This window comes from Mandrillus leucophaeus, unplaced genomic scaffold (assembly GCF_000951045.1).
Source record: "Mandrillus leucophaeus isolate KB7577 unplaced genomic scaffold, Mleu.le_1.0 Scaffold307, whole genome shotgun sequence".
NCBI classification, from domain to species: domain Eukaryota; kingdom Metazoa; phylum Chordata; class Mammalia; order Primates; family Cercopithecidae; genus Mandrillus; species Mandrillus leucophaeus.
The window spans coordinates 1,233,345-1,255,802 of record NW_012103221.1 but is presented as its reverse complement, the minus strand read 5'-3'; the positions used below and the strand labels follow the sequence as shown (position 1 = coordinate 1,255,802).

At 36.3% G+C, this 22,458-nt stretch overlaps 1 protein-coding gene across 2 annotated transcripts in view; it reads left to right on the top strand.

Moving 5' to 3' along the window:
• EHBP1 (EH domain binding protein 1) overlaps positions 1-22,458 on the top strand; it is a 326,557-nt gene that overhangs the window by 204,673 nt on the left and 99,426 nt on the right. For both annotated transcript variants that reach the window (XM_011987305.1, XM_011987303.1), the window contains 2 exons: positions 19,917-20,095; positions 21,009-21,057. In XM_011987305.1, coding sequence (XP_011842695.1) covers positions 19,917-20,095; positions 21,009-21,057 — 228 coding nt within the window. The remainder of the gene's footprint in view (positions 1-19,916; positions 20,096-21,008; positions 21,058-22,458) is intronic.

The following is a 22,458-nucleotide window of genomic DNA, read 5'->3' as shown; positions in this document are numbered from 1 at the left end:
GAGACACTTGGCATTCGTCTTCCCTGTAAGAGAGAATAAATACAAGGAATAAACAGCCAAGATTTGACAGGAGTGTCAAAGAAAGAGCAGTGGAGTGTAGCAGTGGAGTGGAGAAACACCTATTGGTGATAGGAAGTCCAGGAGGGCAGCATGAAGGCAGCCAGTCTCTGCAGTCCTGTCTCCCTTCCATTCCCCAGGATTGAATCAGCCTGGAGTCAGGAGAGAACTTCCTGTTGTGAGTAGCAGGTAAGCAGAAGATCTCTATTAACCCCCACTGCCACTGCAAACACCTTACAGCAGTATAGTTGTTACAACAGGAGAATCCCACAGTCTCCATTTGGATAGCTACCAGGAGATCATGCAGCTGCCTTGCCCCAGTTAAGAGCGTGAGGTGTGCACTCCCCATACTTCACCCATCTCCTGTGAGCCATGCTCCTGAAGCATGGTGCCATCTTGAGACCAGGGGCACCTCTGAAGTGTGCCCTTCTCTGGGGGCACATAGTCACTGCACCTGTCTAACACTGGGGCTCCATCTTCATTCCTCCAAACCTATACCAGTGGCTAAACACCACAACCTCAGCAACACAAAATCTGGACCCAAGATTGGCTATGACATTGATCCTGCAAAGCATGAAAACCAACTCCCACTACCCTCACTTCCAGCCAGAAGAACAGCCTGGCAGTCTCACCCAGGGTGAACCTACCCATAGCTGGCCAAATAGCCACATGCCCATCTTCATATGGGAGAGGCCTCAAGCTTCTGAACAGCTGACATTCTCAGGCTGGCAGAACAGCTATGTGATTGCACCCTGAGAAACAACACTGAGGTGCCCCACCCTCTACAGAAAAGTTCCTGACCTGCCAATTGGCCCCATGCCCACAACAAGAGCCTGAGAAACATCTCTGCAGGCTGGCCTTGGCCGAAGCACCCCCAGGTCGGCCAAGCAGCTTTGCACCCATGCCCCAGGCCTGAGAAGTAGCTCTACATGCTGCCTCTGGCAAGGAGCCCCCAGGCTGCCTACACAGCTATATGCCAGCATCCCAGGCCTGAGAGGCAATCTTAGGAGCATAAGGTGTGCATTCCTCATACCCCACCAACCCCCTATGACCCAAGAAACACCCCCAGGCCTAAGAAGCAACTTTGCAGTTCTCCCCTGGCAGGCATGCCCCTAGAGCAATCAGATAGCCTTGCACCTGTGTACCAGAACTGCAAAACAGCCCTGCGGGCCACACCTGGAAAACACACCCCCAAACCAGCTAAGTAGCTTTTGGACTGCATCATGGCCCTGAGAAGCAACCCTGCGATCCACCTCCAGTGGACACATCTCCAGGCCAACTGAGCAGCTATGTGTCTGTGTCTCAAGTCTGAGAAACAGCCTCATGGGTCCCTACCCAGCAGACACAACGCAAGGCCAGCTGAACAGCTTGTACCACATCCCAAGCCTGAGCAACAGCCATCCTGTGGATCGCCCCCAGCAAAAATGCCTTTAGGCCAGCTGAGGAGCCATGTACCTGCATATCATGCCAGAGAAACAACCCCACAGGCAACCCCTGGTGGGCATACTCCCAGGCTCAATGAACAGACCTATGCTTGTTCTTCCAGCCAAAGTAACTTATGGCCACAGGAAAAGCAGCAGTAAATGGCAAGTTTATAGCAATAAATGCCTACATCAAAAAATGAGAAAGAGTTCTAATAAACAACCTAACAATGCACTAGAAAAGCAAGAACAAACCAAAACTTTGTAAAAGAAATAATAAAGATCAGAGCAGAGATAAATGAAATTGAGACTGAAAAAATACAGAGGATCAGTGAAACAAAAAGTTGATTTTTTAAAAAGATAAAATCAACACACCATTAGCTAGACTGGGAAAAAAGAGAGAAGACCCAAATAAATAAAATCAGAAATGAAAAAGGAGACATCACAACAGATACCACAGAAATACAGAAGATTATTAGAGACAACTATGAACGAGTATATGACAATAAATTTGAAAACCTAGAGGAAATGAATAAATTCCTGGACACATACCTACCAAGATCAAACCAAGAAGAAATAGAAAACCTTGAATAGACCAATAAGTAAAAAGGTTGAATCAGTAATAAAAAGTATTCCAACAATCTAAAGTTCAGGACCAGATGGCTTCATTGCTGAATTCTACCCAACACTTAAGGAGGAATTAATACCAATTCCTCTCAAACTACTCCAAAGAATGGAAGCAGAGGAAATTCTATCTCTTTCTATGAGGCCAGCATAACATTGACATCAAAACCAGCCAAGGATACAACAATAAAAACCCCCTACAGACCAGTATCTCTGATGAACATGGACACAGAAATACTCAACAAAATACTAGCAAATTGAGCCCAACAGGGCATCAACAACAACAATAGAAAGTCCACCATGACCAAGTGGAATTTAGCCCAAAAATGCAAGAATGGTTCAGTATACACAAGTCAATAAACGTCATACATCACATCCATAGAATAAAGGGTGAAAACCATATGATCATCTCAATAGATATAGAAAAAGCTTTTGATAAAATTTGACATTGTTCATGATAAAACTCTTGATAAATTAGGTATAGAAGGTTAATACCTAAATATGTAAAGGCCACATATGACAAACCCACAGCTAACATCTTACTGAATGGGTGAAAAGCTGAAAGCCTTTTCTGTCAGAACTGGAACAAGACAGGAGTGTCTACTCTTACCACTTCTATTCAGCATACTACTGGAAGTTCTAAGAAGAACGATTAGGCAAGGAAAAAAAAAAATGCATCCAAATTGGAAACAGGGAAGTCAAATTGTCAAATTGTCCCTGTTTTCAGATGATGTAATCTTATATGTAGAAAAACCAGGAGCATATATTCAGGGGAAGTTGAATCTGTGCTCTCAGGAAATAAAATGTTATTATTAAAAAAGGAAATAAGAAAAATCTAAAGACCGTACCAGAAATACTCTTAGAACTGATAAATGAGTTCAGTTAAGTTGCAGGATACAAAATTTATATATTATAATCAGTAGTATTTCTATACATGAACAATAAAACTAGCTGACAGAGGAATCAAGAAAGCAATCCCATTTACAATAGCTCCTCAAAATTAATTTAACCAAGGAGGTGAAAGACTCTACATGGAAAACTGCAGAACACTGATGAAAGAAATTGAAGAGGATACACAAAAATGGAAAGTCATCCCAAGCTCATGGATCAGATGAATATCATTAAAATGACCATGTTGCCCAAAGCGATCTACAGATTGAATGCAGTATCTATCAAAATACCAATTACATTCTTCACAGAAATAGAAAATAAGAAACAAAATTTATATGAACTCACAAAAGACCCCAAATAGCTAAACCAATCCTGAGCAAAAATAACAAAGCTGTACATATAACACTACCAGACCTCAAAGTGTATGACAAAACTATTCTTACCAAAACAGCATGGTACTAGCATAAAAACAGACACATAGACCAATGAAATAGAATAGAGAACCCAGAAATTAATTCACACATCCACAGTGAACTGATTTGTGACAAAGACACCAAGGACACGCACTGGGGAAAGATAATTTATTCAATTAATTGTGCTGGAAAAACTGAATATTCTGGAACTAGACTGCCACCTCTCAAAATGGATCGAAGACTTAAATGTAAGACCTGAAGCGTTGAAATTGCTGGTAGAAGACATAGTGAAAACACTTCAGAACATTGACAGGGAAAAGATTGTATGAATAAGACCTCAAATGTGTAGTCAGCAAAAGCATAAATAGACAAATGTGATTACATTAAACCAAAAAGCTTCTGCACAGCAAAGAAAACAGCAAAGTGAAAAGACAACCTACAGAATGGAAGAAAATATTTACAAACTACTCATTCAGTGGGGGTTAAATACCCAGAATATAAAAGAAACTGAAACATCCCAATAGCCAAAAAACAATTAAATTCAAATATGGGCAAATGACCTGAACAGATATTTCTCAATGGAAGACATACAAATGACCAACAAATATATTTTTTTACGTGTCCAGCATTACTAATCATGAGGGAAATACAAATCAAGATCACAAAGAGATAATCGTCTCTTTCCAGTTAAGATGGCTGCTTTATCAAAAAGACCAAATAAATAAATAAATAAATAAATAAATAACAAATGCTGGAGAGGATGCAGAGAAAAGGAAATTCTTAGATACTGTTGGTGGGAATGCAAGCCACTATAGCCACTATGGAGAACACTATGGAGGTCTCACAAAAATTAAATAGAACTACCATATGATCCAGCAATCCTACTACTGAGTGTTTATCCACAGAGAAATAAATTATTACACTGGAGATATCTACACCCTCATGTTTATTGCAGCACTGTTCATGTTAGCCAAGATATAGATTCAACCTAGTTATCCAAAAACAGATGAATGGTTAAAGAAAATGTGGTATATGTATGTCATGGAATACTATTTAGCTGGAAAAGAAAAGAATGAAATCCTGTCATTCATGGCAATATAGATGGAATTGGATGATATTATGTTATCTGAAACAAGCCAGGAACAGAAAGTGAAACACTGCATGTTCTCACTCAAATGTGGAAGCTAAAAGTAAAAAGTTGATCTCATAGAAGTAAAATGTATCTCCTTCTACCAGAACAGAGGATACTAGAGGCTGGGAAGGCCGGGGGGGCGGGGGTGGGGAGAGGAGCATAGGGAGAGATTTGTTAAAGGATACAGAATTACAGCTAGATAGGATAACTAAGTTCTCGTGTTATATACCACTGTAGAATGACTATAAGTAACAATAATATAGCTACTTAAAGCTATATATTATTGGGAGGATATTGAATGTTCCCAGCACAAAGAAATAATGAATGTTTGAGATGATGGATATGTGAAATACCCTGATCTAATTAGTATACATTATAGGTATCAAAACATCACCATGTTCCCCTTGAAAATATACAATTATTATTTGTCAATTAAAAAATAAAGTTACAAGAGACAAAGGACATTATATATTTAAAAATGTTCAATACTTCAAGAAGATATAGCAGTTAAAAGTATTTGCACATGTAATAGCTGACCATCAAAATATCTGAAGCAAAAATGGCCAGAATTGGAAGTAGAAATACACATACTTGTGCAATAATAGTTGGAAACTTCTATACCCCACTCACAATAATGGATAGAACAACCAGGTGAAATTAGGAAAGTAGAGGACTTGAACAACACAGTATATGAACTAGATCTTAAAAACATACAAAAACCTGCCCAACAACAGAATACACATTTTCCCAAATGCACATGGGACATTTCCTGGATATATGTTAAGCCACAAATTAAGTTACAATAAAATTTGAAAGACAGAAACCACGCAAAGTATCTTTTCTGACAACAACAGTATGAAGTTAGAAATCAGTAACAGATGGAAAACAACAACAACAAAAAATCACAGATTTGTGTATTTTAAACTACACGCTCGTAAATAAACAGTGGATCAAAGAAGAAATCACAAGAGACTTAGAGAAAAATGAAAATAAAAACACAGCATACCAGAACTTCTGGGACACAATGAAAGCAGTGTTTAGGGGGAAATTTTTAGCAATTAACACTTATATTCAAATACAAGAAAGGGAATGCCCCATTGGTTAGAGGTTGCTGGGGTAGCGTAGAGGGCCGAGAACAACCTCTGAACCTGAAAGTGTCATGGATGTTAGATAGTACTCTGTTTTCTTACCTGTCTCCAGCCCTCATGCTTTATCTGTGCTAATGCAATGGCCTAGCTTTTCCTAGGGTGGCTTTGTCCACTGCCCTAAGGTGACCAGTAACTTTATTATGCTTATAAGGCTGTGTGGTGGGAATCAAAAAGTAAGTACTCACCCTCCAAGTCCTTGCTGGTGGCCTCTAGAAAAGACTGTCTTTAATTTTATCAACACTACCTCCAAGTTTAACAACGGCTGCTTGTAGAGTATAACAAAGAGGACAGCATTCATGGGACCACTTAGGCAAGAGCAAATTGTAATGGAAGATGCGGCTTAATGTCAGGAACATGTATAGCTGATGGGATCTTACTAAATATTGTTTTCCAGTGGGGAAGAAATACAAATAAGAAAGATCCCAAATTCAGCTACCTAATGTTACAACTTAAGGAACTGGAAGAACAAACTAAACCCAAAGCTAGAAAAAGGGAGGAAATAATAAAGATTGGAGCAGTGATAAACAAAATGGAGACTAGAAAAACAATTGAGAAAATTAATGAACCCAGATGTTGATTCTTTGAAGAGATCAACAAAATTGACAAACTTTAGCTAGATAGACTAAGAATAAAAAAAAAAAAAAGACTCAACTTACGAAAATTAGAAATTAAAGTGGAGACATTACTGTTTATTCCACAGAAACAAAAAGGATTATAAAAAAGTACTATGAGTAATTGTACACCAACAAATTGGATAACTTAGGTGAAATAGACAAATTCCTGGGAACAGAAGACCTACCAAAATGAAACCATGTGGAAATAGAAAATATGCATAGAGCTCTAATTAATAAGATGAATGAATCAGTAATCAAAAATCTCCCAACAAAGAAAAGCTCTAAACCTAATGTCTTCACCAGTGAATTCTATCAAACATTTAAAGAAGAACCAACAGTAATTCTTCTCGAACATTTCCAAAATATTGGAGAGGGAATACTCCTTACCTCATTCTTTGAGGCCAGCATTATCCTGATACCAAAGCCAGACAAACACTACAAGAAAACAAAACTGCAGACTAATATCCCTATGAACTTTGCAAAAAATCCTCAGTGTAATACTAGCAAACTAAATTCAGCAACATATTAAAAGAATTACATACCACAACCAAGTGGGATTTATGCCTGGAATGCAAGGATAATTAGACATATGAAATCAGTGTAATACACCACATTAGCAGAATGAAGGAGATAGTACCTGTAATCATCTCAATCAATGCAGAAAAAGAGAATTCTATACCCTTTCATGATTAAGAAAAAAAAAAAAATTCAACATGCTAGAAATTAAAGGAACTTACCTAAACATGGTAAAAGTCATATATGAAAAACCCACAGAGAATATCGTATTCAACAGTGAAAGACTTCTATGATCAGGAACAAGGCAAGGATGCCCACTCTTGCCAGTTGTCTTCAATATAGTACTGAAAGTCCTAGCCATCACAATTAGGCAAGAAAAAGATATAAAAGGTATCTAAATCAGAAAGGAAGACATAAGATTATCTCTGTTTGCAGATGAGAATATCCTGTATATAGAAAACCCTAAAGATTCTACCAAAAAAAAAAAAAATGTTGTAACTAATAAATTCAGCAAAGTAGCATGATACAAACACCAATCCATTGTATTTCTATATACCAACAATGAGCAATTCACAAAGGAAATTAAGAAAGTATTTTCATTAACAATAGCATCAGCCAGGCACAGAAGCTAACACCTGTAATCGTAGCACTTTGGGAGGCCAAGGCAGGAGGATTGCTTGAGCTCAGGAGTTCAAGACCAGCCTGGAAAACATGGTGAAACCCCCATCTCTACAAAAAATTTTAACAATTAGCCAGGCGTGGTGGCATGCACTCATAGTCCCAGCTACTTGAGAGGCTGAGGTGAGAGGATTGCTTGAACCCAGAATGTTAAGGCTACAGTGAGTTGTCACCATGCTGCTGCACTTCAGCCTGGGCAACAGAGCAAGACCCTGTCTCAAGACAAAACAAAACAAAAAAAGCAAAAACAGTAGCATCAAAAAGAATTAAATACTTAAGAATTAACTCAACCAGAAAGGTAAAAGACTTGCACTGAAAACTATAAAACAATTCTGAAAGAAATTGAAGAAGACAGAAATAAATGAAAAGACATCCCATGTTCCTGGCTTAGAAAACTTAATATTGTTAATATATCAATACCACCCAAAGAGATCTAAAGATTCAATGCAATTCTTATAAAAATCCCAATAACGTTTTTTGCAAAAATATAAAAATCCATCTTAATATTCATTTGGAATTTTAAAGAACCCAGAATAGCCAAAAACAAGCCCGGAAAAGAACAAGGGTGGAAGACTCACACTTCCTGATTTTAAAACTTACTGCACAGCTACAGTAATCAAGACAGTATGGTACTGCCATGCAGACATATAGACCAATATAATGGAATAGAGAGTCCAGAAACAAAACTCTGCATATAATAAGGTCAGTGATTTTCAGCAAGTCAAGACTATGGAGAAAAAAGAATAAAACATAGGGCAAAAATAAAACATTGGATTTGGCAGTGAGTTCTTGGGTAGACACCAAAGACACAGACAACAAAAGAAAGAAGACAAATTACACTTCATGAAAATTTAAAACTTTTGTGACTCAAAGAACACAATCCACAGAGGGAAAATATTTCTTGCCTACAAAATGGGAGAATATTTTCAAATAACATATCTGGTAAGAAGGGATTTATATCCAGAATATTTAGGAAACTCTTAAAACCAGACAACCCATTGCAAAAATAGGCAAAGGCCTTGAATAGATATTTATCCAAAGAAGACATACAAATAGCCAACTAGTATATGAAAAGATGCTCATTAGGAAATATGAATCAAAACCATAATGTGATACCATCTCACACCCATTAGGATGGCTACTATCCTCAATCCCTAAAGAAAAATCAGAAAATAACAAGTATTGGTGAGGATGTAGAAGAATTAGTACCCTTGTGCACTGATGGTGTGAATTTAACATGATACAGTGCTGTGGAAAACAGTGTCATGATTCCTCAAAAAAATTAAAAATAGAGTTACCATATGATTTGGCAATCTCACTTCTGAGTATACAGTAGCACCCCCACTCCATTATTTGTGGCTTCACTTTCTGAAGTTTTAGTTGCCCATAGTCAACCATTATCCAAAAATATTAAATGGAAAATTCCAGAAATAATTCATAAGTTTTAAATTGTGCCTTATTCTAAGTAATGTGATGAAATCACACAGCATCCCTCTTCTTCCACGCAGGATGTGAATCATCTCCTTGTCCAATTTATCCATGCTTTATATGCCACCTGTTAGTCACTTAGTAGTGGCTGTTGGGATAACGTCTCAGTTATCCAATTGAAAAAGCAAAGTATGATATATAGAGAGCTCAATACTATCCACAGTTTCAAGTGTCCCCTGGGGGTCTTAGAACATATTCCCGCCAGGTGCAGTGGCTCACACCTGTAATCCCAGCACTTTGGGAGACCAAAGCGGGAGGATCAGTTGGTCAGGAGTTCAAGACCAGCCTGGCCAACATGGTGAAATCCCATCTCTACTAAAAATAGAAAAATTACCCAGGCATGGTGATATGCACCTGTGATCCCAGCTACTTGGGAGAGTAAGGAAGGAGAATCGCTTAATCCCGGGAGATGAAGGTTGCAGTGAGCTGAGATTGTGCCACTATACTCCAGCCTGGGTGACAGAGCAAGACGGCATCTAAAAAAAAAAAAAAAGAACATATTCCCACAGAGAAGGGAAGACTACTCTATACCCAAAATAATTGAAAACAGTCTAGAAGAGATATTTGCACACCCATGTTTATGGCAGCAGTATTCACAAAATCCAAGAGGTGGAAGCATTCTAAATGTCCATTGATGAATGAATGGAGAAACAAAACGTGGTATATATCTGCAGTGGAATATTATTCAGCCTGGAAAAGGACGGAAATCTTGTCACATGCTATGACATGGATGAATCTTGAGGACATAATGCTAAATGAAATGAATTTATCACAAAAAGACAAATACTTATGAATTCACTTATATGAAATCATCAAGTTCACAGAAACAGAAAATAGAATGACGGTTACTAGGGACCAGAAGGAGGATTAAAGGAGAGTTGTTTAAGGGAGATAGAGTTTCAGTTTTACAAAATCAGAAAGTTCTGAAGATCTGTTTCAAAACAATGGAATATACTAACACTATTAACTGCATACTTAAAAATGGTTAAGGACTGGGCATGGGGCTCACACCTGTAATCTCAGCACTTTGGGAGGTCGAGGAGGGTGGATCACTTGAGATCAGGAGTTTGAGACTAGCCTGGGCAATGTGGTGGAATCCTGTCTCTACTAAGAATGCAAAAATTAGCTGGGCATGATGGCATGAGCCTGTAATCCCAGCTACGTGGGAGGCTGAGGAAGGAGAATCGCTTGAACCAGGAAAGGGAGGTTGCAGTGAGCCAGTCGTGCCACTGCACTCCAACCTGGGTGACAGAATGAGACTCCATCTCAAAAAAAAAAAGGTTAAGATGGTAAATATTATGTGTATTTTACTACAATAAAAAGAAATTAAAAAGTTATTGAGAAGCCCAAATAACTTCTGTTTATGTGAGTTATACCTATTGCTATTTACAGTATTAGAAATTAAGAGAGAAGTTTTTAAATTTTATTAATTTATTTAAAGTTATATTAAACTATTATATCACATATTAACATAAATAATGTAGTATTTTCATGAAAAACGACTGTATTTTCCAAAACAAAAACAGTTTATTGAGAAGACTGACATTGTTTTTCATTTTTGCCAGTGTCTAATATCTGGCTTAATTGAAAACAGCTTTCTGCATTCGATATGTTGTAATGTGTTTTGGTTGTACTCTGTGAAGAAAATTTGACCTTATCAAATATATAATGTTACAGAGAATTTAAATAGTTCTCAAATGATTGGAGATTATAATTTTTGATACTACACCAAAACTCACAAATGATAGTTTCTTAAGTTAGTTTCAATGTGGAATCAAACCATACATTGGCGTATGTGGCATTTTCAACTGCATCTTTTATTGATGTGTGATTTCGTAACATCATGCATTATTTATTTGGAAAACATTGATTCCCGTACTCATGCAGATCTTCCAAATGTTGTCACATTTGATTACACAATATTGAAAAATAACATTTGTTAATATAACCACCAATTATAGGGAAGAGGAAAGAGATTGGGATAAGAGAGAAGCACAAAAGTGGGATAGTTTCTGAAATGTTGGCAAAGTTCCTGTTCTTTTGGTATCATGATTTGATAGTAATCAGTTTGTTCTTGGCTTTATTGTTTTAAGTATGACCCCCCTAAACAATGTAGTTTACTTTTGACTGGTTTTATATATATATAAATGGAATCATATATACATGTTTGTACCTGTTTTCTTTTGTTCAATATTATGTTTTAGGATGTATTTCTTTTGTGCGTGTCTCTAGTATTTCACTATCTGAATAGATCAAAATGTTTAAATCCACTTTATTGTTGCTGAACATTTACATTATTTTCGGATTTGGAAAATTTTAAAGTGCTGCTGTGAACATTTTTGCATATGTATTCTATTCTGTGCTGTATAAGCATGCATTTCTATAGGATATAAACCTAGGAATTGCTGGGTCATAGGATATGCACATTTTCAATTTTAGCATAATAGATGATGCCAAACTTTTTTCATCAGCCCTGTAAGAAAGCTCCCTTTGCTCCACATCCTTGCCAATACTTGGTATTTTTAATTTCATTAAAATTTAATCTCAAGAGACTTCTTAAAATTTCGGCCTTTCTGGGGAGAAGTGTGCAGTAGTACCTTGTGTAATTCTCTGAATACTGGTGTGATGGAGCAAGTTTTCACATTTACCGAATATTTGGATTTCTTCTTTTATAAAGTGTACATTCAATTTTTGCACCTTTTTATATTGATTAACTTTCCTTTTCTTACTAATTTGTGGATGTTCTTTGTATATTCTAGCTACAAACCCCTTTTTGATGGAAAATATATACAATTAATTTGGCACCAGGTTTACTTAACTTTCAGGACAGGAAACATAGCATATTGGCATTAGAGCGTCAGGTATGCTAGGCCATATTTTAGTTCCTCATGTCAGTTCTTAGGTGAAAGATCAGGTGGGTAAGTGTGGACCACTCTACCTTATAAAACACAGGATCTTGTAGCAGCCCCCACACACAACTGTCAGATTCCAAAGGGACATGCTTGGTTACATGAATCACACTAAGCATAGGGAAGCTGCAGCCTTTGTTTTTCAATAGAGATATATAGTTTATTCATAGGCCTTCGAGTTAGATGCAGTTCACCAAGCTGGGGTCAGTTTTACAGTAAATAATGTTGCCTGGTAACACAGCTGACTTCTCACTTTTAGCATAATCCAATATATTTCCATGGAATTCATGTTAGAAGAAGGTAAACTTGAGAGCATTTCTTCATGGAGAAAGAGTTTAGTTAACCTTTTCTATTGGTTAGCCGTTTCTCCCTGGAAAAATAATTGATATCATTATACAAAATTGAGTCTTCTAAGCCATGAATAAATATCTCCATCTTGGCCGGGCACAGAGGCTCACGCCTGTAATCCCAGCACTTTGGGAGGCCAAGGCAGGCGGATCACGAGGTCAAGAGATGGAGACCATCCTGGCCAATGTGGTGAAACCCTGTCTACTAAAAATACAAAAAATTAGCCAGGCATGGTGGCTCGCACCTGTAGTCCCAGCTACGTGGGAGGCTGAGGCAGGAGAATCGCTTGAACCCGGGAGACAGAGGTTGTAGTTAGCTGAGATCGCGCCAGTGCACTCCAGCCTGGGCGACAGAGCGAGACTCTGTCTCAAAAAAATATAGATAGATAGATCGATCTCCATCTCTTTAGATTTTCTTTACTTTTTCGCAGTAAATCTTGATAGTTTTTTTTTTATAGCAGTCATGTATATTGTTTTTGGATTTGTGCCAAGTACTTGACATTTTTATGCCACTCTGGATGGTTTTCAAATTTTTAGTTTTTGTTTTTGTTAGTTGATAGGAATACAGTTGGTTTTGTACATTGATTTTGTATCCAACACCCTGCTAAATTCTCTTATTAACTCTAATAAGTTGTAACTTCTTGTGGATGTTCTACATACTCAATTATATTATTTGTAAATAATGCTTTACAATTTTGTTTCTTTTTTAATATGTTTACCTTAATGTCTTTTTCTGACCTTAATGTACCAGCTGGGACAATGTTGAATAAAAGTGGTGACAGATGCTCAATCTCAAATATTTCACCCTTGCAATATTTGCTGTGGCCTTTTTAACAAGTTAAAGAAGATTCTGTATTACAGGTTGCTAAGACTATTTGTTAGAATATAAATGGACATTATTTTATTAAATGTTCTTCTGAATCTGTTTAGATAATTATATTATATCTCTTTCCTCCAAATCTGTTAATTGGTCAGGTTACCTCAATAGATATGCTGACATTAAGCCAAGTATGTGCTCTTGGGATAAGTCTGATTTGTTCAAGATGTGTTATCCTTTTTTAATAAATTACTAATATTTTCATTAAAACTTTGCCTCTATGTTCATGAGAGTTTTCTTTAATTTTGCCTTTGCCTTTTGAGTTTTGGTATAAAGGCCCATGAAATGAGATAGAGAGTAATCTCATTTTTCCAGTTTTCTATAATTTGTGTAATGTTTGAGATACTTTTTCCTTGAATGAATGTTTGGTGAAACTTATTAGTGAAGCCAACTGGAATATTCTTTGTGGGAAAGTTTTTAATTACAAACTCAATTTCTTTAACAGTTATAGAACTCTCTGGGTTTTCTATTTCTTCTTGTGTCTATTGCAGTGAGCTATACTTTTCTAAGAATTTGCTTCACTCTTTCTTTCTTGGTCACTCACATTACAGGTTTAATTTACTTAGTCCTTTCAAAGCAGCAGCTTTGGCTTTGCTGATCCTCTCTATTATATGCTTAGTTACTATGTTATTATTTTTTGCTTTTACCTTTTTATTTTATTGTTTCTACTTTTGGGGGAAGGGGATGAGGCTCATATTGCTATTTGGGAGCCCACCAAAAGTGCAACTGTACCTCTCAACTCACTCTTCTAGACTACCATTGTAAAAACAGCAGAGAGTTTCACTTGCTCTCTAGTTTTCCTGTCTCTCCATGTCTTGGCTTGGAGAGAATTGGTTGATGTTTTGTAGAAGATTTAAAAAAAAAAAATTAATTATGGCACAATCTTTCTAGTAGTAGAATAACAAAGCCTAATTTCAGTTTTACCGTGAGAATAAAGTGAAGTGATTTAAATGAAAACACTTTGAAAAAAAATATAATAAGACCAATACAGATCTAAGTGTTCTCATTCTCACTGTTGCTAGTTTTTGGGTTCACCAAATGCTTAGATATATTCAAAGTTCCCTCAACCATGATTTGCAATAACTGAGGAAAGTGTCCAAGAATTAGTAGTTGAGAGACAAAAATGTGCTACAACTTAAGCAATGTTAGTATATGTCTCATTGCACTGGACTTAATTAGCTCTTGTTCTAGTTATAGCCAGTAATTTGAAATAAAACAGAATGGACAGGTTTATTAACAGAGAGATTCTTGAAGTTGAAATTGTTTGGGTTACTTGCTTTTTTTGAATCAACTAATTAAACATACAGAGGGCAGTGATCTAACCTCTGAAGACGATAAGAAGTTGACTGAGACGTTTGTTAGTATTGAAATATTTACAACTTCTGCTGAAGTCGTACAGCAGTATTATCTTGAAATGTGAAATGCATGTTGTTTAAAAGCACAGGCTTTGGAGTGGGAACTCCTTGGTATAGGAACTCCTCTGCTTCCTGAGTAACCTCACTTTCTCCAACTGTAAATTGGAAGTAAGAGTAGCTATCTCAAAGGAGTTGTGAGGATTAAATTAGCTTATCTGTGTAAAGGTCTTAACTTTGTGGGACATAATAGGTGCTCAGTATATAGTTTATGAATTGATGAAAAATTAATAAGCCTTTTTGTAGAGAGAAGAACTGAATATATTACAATAAAATGAAAATCTATTAAGTGCTACAGGAAGAACACAAAGAATCAAAGGAACACTGAAAAAGGCTTCCTACTGAATGGGAATTGGGAGGAGATTTCGTGTAAGAGATGACATTTGAACTAAATCTTGAAGGTTTGAAGATAGAGTGGAATTGTAGCAGTTGTGCTTGGGACAGAAGATATTTCATGTGGAGGTGATGATGTGTATGATCCAAGATTGGTGGAGATGGGAGACCTGGAGTTTAGGCAGGAAAGCGTAGGGATTTTAAAGGATGGTGAGTAATGCTAGAGAGTAAATACATTGAGAAAGATTTGGGATTCAATGCTTAGAAGTATTTTGACATCATTTTGTATATTCTTGAGAGCCATTAGAGACTTTAAGCTGTGCTTTAAGAAGACCAATGCTATGATATGGGTTGGTTACAGGGGGGATTTGTAAGAAGGAAGACCTATTAGGAAGATTTTGCAATAGGCAAAAGGAGATAGATTATAAAAACCTTACAACATGTGAGCAAAACTGCCTGTAAATTAACTGGTAAGAGATGATACATGAAGGAAGAATTGAAAGGTGATTCTGACATTAAAAATCTAAACAATTGGGACAATAGTTGTATCATTTGCAAACAGTGAAAATGAGCAGGTTGTAAAGAAAGATCACAATTATAGTTTTGAACATACTGAGTTTAAATTTTGTATAATAGAAAGGACAGCCAACTGGAAATGTCAACTTGAGATAGTTTGAACTATAAATATTTGGGAATCATCTGCATGGAAGTAATAGTTGGAATCCTGGGAATGAATCAGCTCAAAGTGTGGTAGAAAACTATTTAGAGCAATGCCTAGAGGAATATGTGGCTGTATCCATGGAATAAGGGCAGACAGCAAAAGAGAAGGAAACTATAGTTAGAGGGATAGAGCAGAAAAAATAGAACTGACATTTCTTATTAAAATTTAAGAAAATTTGCAAGTTTTGACTAGGTTTTCTGAAAGAAAGCTATTGCCATTATTAGGAAGAATAACTGGGTAGCTTTATTACCTTTAACATGTAATCTATATTAAACAGAAATAATGCATTAAAATTCGTTATATTTGCAAGTGTATTTCTACCTTTTATGGACAGATTTTTGTGTCTTTCTTTCTTTGGAAAGCAACAAATTACAAAGTCATTTAGAGCTTCTTTTTTCACCCACCCTATAGAAATAGATACATTGCCAAGCATTGCAAGTGCCATATTTTCCACATAGAATATCTAGGTGTCAAGATTATTTTCTAGTTAAAGCTTTGTTTGGGGGGGGGGGGGGGAAGAAAGAAAGATGAAAAGGAAAAAACTTTTTATGATCTTGAAGAAATTCATGGCCTTTGAAATTTCTAGAAGAGCCTCAAAAAATAGAAATTCCTGCTGATAATGCATTGGTGTTGGTAATAATTGCAATTCATAGTAACTGAATGGTACTGTTTGCCATACATTGTTCTAAGTGTTTTACATGCATTTTTTTCATATAACAGTATTTACTGAGTACCTATGCTCTACCAGGCACTGTTCTGGGCATTTGATTTAGGTTAATAAATAAAACAAACTAACATTTTTGCTCTCGTGGACATCTTATTTAGTGAGAGCAGACAGATAATAACCAGTAAGCATAATAAATAAAGTATATGGACTCTAAGAAGATGATAAGTCCGTGGAAAAAATAGAGCAGGGTAAGTGGATTCAGGAGTGCTGAACTGGGACTGGGTGATGGAGGTGGATTGCTTTTTTTCTTTTCTTTTTTTTTGAGATGGAGTCTTACCCTGTCTCCCAGACTGGAGTACAGTGGCGCGATCTCGGCTCACTGCAACCTCTGCCTGCTGGTTCAAGCAGTTCTTCTGCCTCAGCCTCCCTAGGAGCTGGGACTACAGACATGTGCCACCATGCCCAGCTAATTTTTTGTATTTTTAGTACAGACAGGGTTTCACCATGCTGGCCAGGCCGGTCTTGAACTCCTGACCAAATGATCTGCCCACCTTGGCCTCCCAAAGTGCTGGGATTACAGGTGTGAACCACCACGCCTGACCAGATTGCATTATTAAGTAGGATGGTCAGAATAGGCCTAATGGAGAAGATTGCATTGGAGTTAACCATGCAGATATCTGAGAGAGTACCAGGCAAATGGAGCAATCTGTGCAAAGGCCCCAAGGTAGAAACATGTCTGCGATATCCAAGGAACAACAAAGAGATTAATATGATTCCATTTTGAGGAAGATATGGTTTCAGGCATGATGGAGCTACAGTCCATTGGCTCCTATTCCTGACTCATGGCTGTTTGCTCTCTCCAAGGAACACGTAGGTTAGGAAACTGTATTACAGCCATAAGTTTAAATACTGGTGGAACCAAAGGTGGTGATTCACTGAATTAGAATTCCCCTAACCAGCTGCAGTATAAAAATCCCTGAAGAACATGTGTGCTGACTTGATCAAAGGCACAAAGGAAAAGAATCTCAAAGTGAAAGGACCAGTTGGGATGCCTATCAAGACTTTGAGAATCACTACAAGAAAAACAGCTGTGGTAAAGGTTCTAAGACATGGAATCACTCCCAGAAGAGCATGCGCAGTTTGTTGACTTGCACAGTCCTTCTGAGATTGTTAAATAGATTTCTTTGATCCGTACTGAGCCAAGAGTTGAGGTTGAAGTCACCATTGCAGATGCTTAGGTCAGCTATTTTAATAAATTATCAGTTGTTTTTTTCTTTTTAAGAGGTCAATATGGTTCAGAGTGTTTAAGGGAGAGAGCAGTAGTTAAGATCAGAGAGGAAATGGACATGGGGAGAGTGAGGCAGATCTTGTTACTAAACCCTATGAGATATGTACCACTATAATCTGCACTTTACAGATGAGGAAACTGAGATACAGACAAGTCAAGTAACCTGCCACATCTACTGTAAAATCAAGAGCCAGCTGTAACAACAAACAGTTTCATCCAATTATGTACTGAAGGTTTCAAAATGATTTAATTGTTAATTCCTTTATGGCTTTCTGTAAAATATTAGGTAAAAGATCAGTTCTGGAGTAGATGATTTCATTTAACAATGGCTCTATGATTTTCTTTCTCTGTAAACCACCATGACCATTTATAGGGCTTGTTGTAATTTCATCAAGTTTCTTCAATTGCGTATGACTTCTTTTTGTTGGAAGTACAATAAGCATCCCTTAATACAAGGCTTTTGTATTAGAACCAATTTAAATTTTGGTTTAGTTCTTCTAGCCTTTTCATATTGAGCCTTCTTAGAAACAGAGATACAGTCATAATCATAATGATGTAATATGTTTTCTTTATTTCTTACATACAGAAAGCTATTCTAGATCATAATATAGTGATAATGTCATTTATACATTACCTATGGACATGCTACTGATAATTGAAATGAATCAGTGTAATGATAGTTACAGATTATCTGGCCCATGTATGTATTACCCATGCTTGGAGTGAATCAATACCTTAATAATATAATTTGATATAGAAAAACAATTTAATAAAGACAATTCTTTAAACAATGGAAAGTGTAAGAAAAAAAAATGTTTATGCCTACCTAGTTCAGTGATCCCCTAACTCATCCATAAAACACTCTTCACTTTACTTCCAGGTTAAATGACTAGAGGGATTTGAAAGTCAGTGGATCCTTACATGAAAAGATATTTAATAGTTCACTTTTACACATGTTAGATTGCTAGTTAGCTATTATTTTCTAAAGTAAATTTAGTATATTGGGATTCTGTTTTTATCTACTTCATTATATTAAGTAGAATTGATCCAAACTGTTGATTTTTATGACCTGTGACCTTTTCAGCATTGACTTCTTAGAGATGATCATTTAAGGAACAGTACTTTGCTAGATTTATGGTTGTTTACTTATTTTGTTAATCTGACAGTTAATAAAAAATGGGAAGTTATTGTAGTGGTGTTTCATAGTAGTCTTCTCACAGAAGCAGTGAATGCATAAATCATAATTATGTGGGGTTGATGATTTTAATTGTTTGGTACTAACATGCTTTTGTCAAGTGGGGGCATCATTGATCTTTCTTAAGTAAGCAGTGTAGTAAGAATGCTTTGCTTTTTAAACTTAAATGATATTAGGAGTAAATACTTGTTCTCTTTTCATTTTACTTTAGAGGACCTCTATTTAATATGTAAGTTTTCTTATAATAGCTAGCACTTCTAATTAATAGCAAGATTTAAAGTCCAGAAACATTTAACAGTTTGCTTTGTAGTTTCCAATTGTACTAGCCTATAAGGTTACCATCACAAAATGCAGTTGTTTTTCAGTAAAAGAAAATGACATGGTTTTAATAATAATAAAAGTTTAGAATAAAATTGTTATTATATAGTCTTAAGTTTGTTGTTATTATTGATGTTTTAAGTATATGAACAAGGGTAAAAGTATATACTTATGATTTAAAACACACACACTACTAACTCACCTAGTATTCAAAAGTAGCTCTCAGTGATAATTAGAAAATATTTTGAGCATATCCAAAATACATACTGTTGTGTGCTGTTGCCACCAACACCTGTTGCTAATAACTCTAAAACTGTTTTGCCATCAATAAATTTATATAAGAAGCATGTTTGAATATGGTTATCATTGTGCTGTTTACTTAAAATGCATATATGAGTAATGTATTTTTAAAACTAATGATAATTTTAATCTCTCCACTACTAGAAATTTGTGTTACATTTGGACCTTGAAATACATTGTTTTTAACCTAGTCAAAAAGGAACCATATTTGTACATGATTGCATTTGGGGGAAATTTTAAGGGTGTGCGAGTTACAAAGGTATTTAGCCTTAAATATTTCAAAACTTTAACATGATGTTTCCATCAGTAAAGCTCCTGGCCTGTTCTTATGTATAAGTTTAAAATCTTGCGTATCTACATCCTTGTCAGGCAAATGCCAAGGGCTAAAACTGGAGATAATTTAAGATTTATGTCTCCCTCTTGAAGGTTGCAGTTGTCGTGAATTTACAGTTGTGAAGGATCTAAACTGACATCAAAGTGTTCAAATGATCTGATTAGGTCAATTAATGTTGATTTTCATCTTCCATTAAATTCTTTTAATGTCTTCCTCTTTTCATTTTTTTTTAGCCAAGCCCTATACCAAGTCCTGTTTTGGGGCGAAAGCCAAATGCTAGTCAGTCTTTGCTTGTATGGTGTAAAGAAGTTACAAAGAACTATCGAGGAGTAAAAATCACCAATTTTACTACATCGTGGAGAAATGGTTTATCTTTTTGTGCAATATTACACCACTTTAGACCAGATTTAATGTAAGTAGAAACATTTTCCATTCCCTATGAATATTTTGTACATAATAGACATTTTTTAAAAGAACATAAAATAATTTCTTAGCACATGTCCTGAAATAATTTGTATTTATTTTATTACCCCCACCTCTTGCTTTTGAGAGATGTATGTCAGAAAGCTTTTCCTTTTTCATACCTAAAGACAATCTTTTCTCTTTTTAAAGAAAATGGTGGCTGGGCGTGGTGGCTCATACCTGTAATATTAGCACTTTGAGAGGCCAAGGCGGGGGGATCACCTGAGGTCAGGAGTTCGAGACCAGCCTGACTGACATGGAGAAACCCTGTCTCTACTAAAAATACAAAATTAGCCAGGTGTGGTGGTGCATGCCTGTAATCCCAGCTACTCGGGAGGCTGAGGCAGGAGAATCTCTTGAACCCGGGAGGCGGAGGTTTCGGTGAGCCAAGATCGTGCCATCGCACTCCAGCCTGGGCAACAAGAGCAAAACTCTGTCTCAAAAAAAAAAAAAAAAAGAAAATGGTTTTTCTCCTTAATCTCAAAGAACTGACTTCAAATTATTATGAAAATTGTGTTAGTGTTAAAATGAGATGAGATAAATAAGCCGGTAATTCTTTATATTGACAACAAGGGATTACCTCATGGTAAATTTGGTTGTCAAGGCTAGTCTTTGGTCCCCTGCCTTAACCTCTCTTTTAGATGGAAAGCTTCAGGCAGTGAAACGTGTAATCACTATTTTTATTCATTTATTTATTTATTTCCTTAATTTTCCACACTATTAGTTTTGTTGATTGAATTGCTGTGAAATTGCTAGTTACTCTTTAGTATTATTGAATGTCAAATTTTTAGATTCAGTTTGTTTTAAGATCAGCTGTTTTTATCAAATACTATATGTACCCACTGTGCTATTTTCTCCCTCAGTGACTACAAGTCTCTGAATCCTCAAGATATTAAAGAGAACAACAAAAAGGTAAGAATTGATGTGCAAGAAAAATACGTAGTTTCCATTTTGGCTTCTCTGAAAGTATTAATTTGGAGAAAGTGAGGCAGTTTTACGAGGTCATAACTACAACTCACAGAGTGTTGTCTGCTTACTGCAGTACATTAGGATACATGGTTTACTCTGGTTTATCATAAACTTTTAAAGACTGTAAGTGCCAGGTTGGCATCATATTATAATATGCAAATTATCTTTTTAACTGTTGAATATTTGTTAAAGCATAGTGCTTTTATTCTAAGATTTGGCTTTTTAAAAATGCACCCAAAACTGTTGTGCCATAGCTGTTATGTAAGTTTAGAAAAATATGTTAGTTGGGGATGAGAAGAAGAGCCTAATGGGTAAGCAAGAGAGAATACTTAGGTTCTGAGAAGCAAAAAGATATAAACCTTGGTTCTTTTCATTTTCTGGTAAACCGTATACAATTATGCGCTGCGTAACAACGTTTTGGTCAAAAACAGACCACGTAGATGGTGATGTACCGTAAGATTATAATACTTTATTTTTACTGTACCTTTTCTATGTTCAGATGAACAAATACTTACCATTGTGTTACAGTTACCTACACTATTCAGTATAGGAATATGCTGTGCAGTTTTGTAGCTTAGGAGCAATAAGCTATACTGCATAGCCTAGGTATGTAGTAGGCTGTACCATCTAGGTTTGTGTAAGCACCCACTGTGCTGTTTACACAACAACAAAATCGCCTGACAGTGCATTTCTCAGCACATATCCCCATTGTTAAGCAACACATGACTATATTTTCCCATATAATTAATCAATGTATTGAGATCAGAGCTTCCCAACTGGTATGGGGCAAGGGGATATCGATCCTTTCAGCCTTCAGGGCATCTGTGTAAGGCTGAGTTGCTGGAGCCCTGGACCAGCTAACTGTGGCCACAGGCTGACTTATCTGTTTACCCCAGCACACAGTATGTGTGTTCTGTGTGCAAGGAGGGAAGCACCTAACTCAGCACACAGTAGGGCACTGAATGTTTTTTTCTACTGAATTGAATTCTTCAACTGAAAAATTGATGAAATTTATTATTGTCTTAGAACAGGAGTTCTTAACCTGTGGTCTGTGGGTAGAAATCAGGGTGTTCTTTCTTGAACATGGTTGAGGGAAAAAATACATTTTACTTTCATAATTCCTCAACTGAAATTTAGCATTTCCTTTAACTATGAATTTAGGCAATAAACCACCATAGTGTTAGCCATGGCTGAAACTTTGTCACCTTTAGAAATCACAGATATTTTCGAAATTTTCATGTCATGCTATAGTTGTTGCTGCAGATACCTTTTAAGCTTATAACGTCTTCAGATTAATTAGTGCAGTCATAAAAAGCACATATATTACTACTTCCCAAATTCATT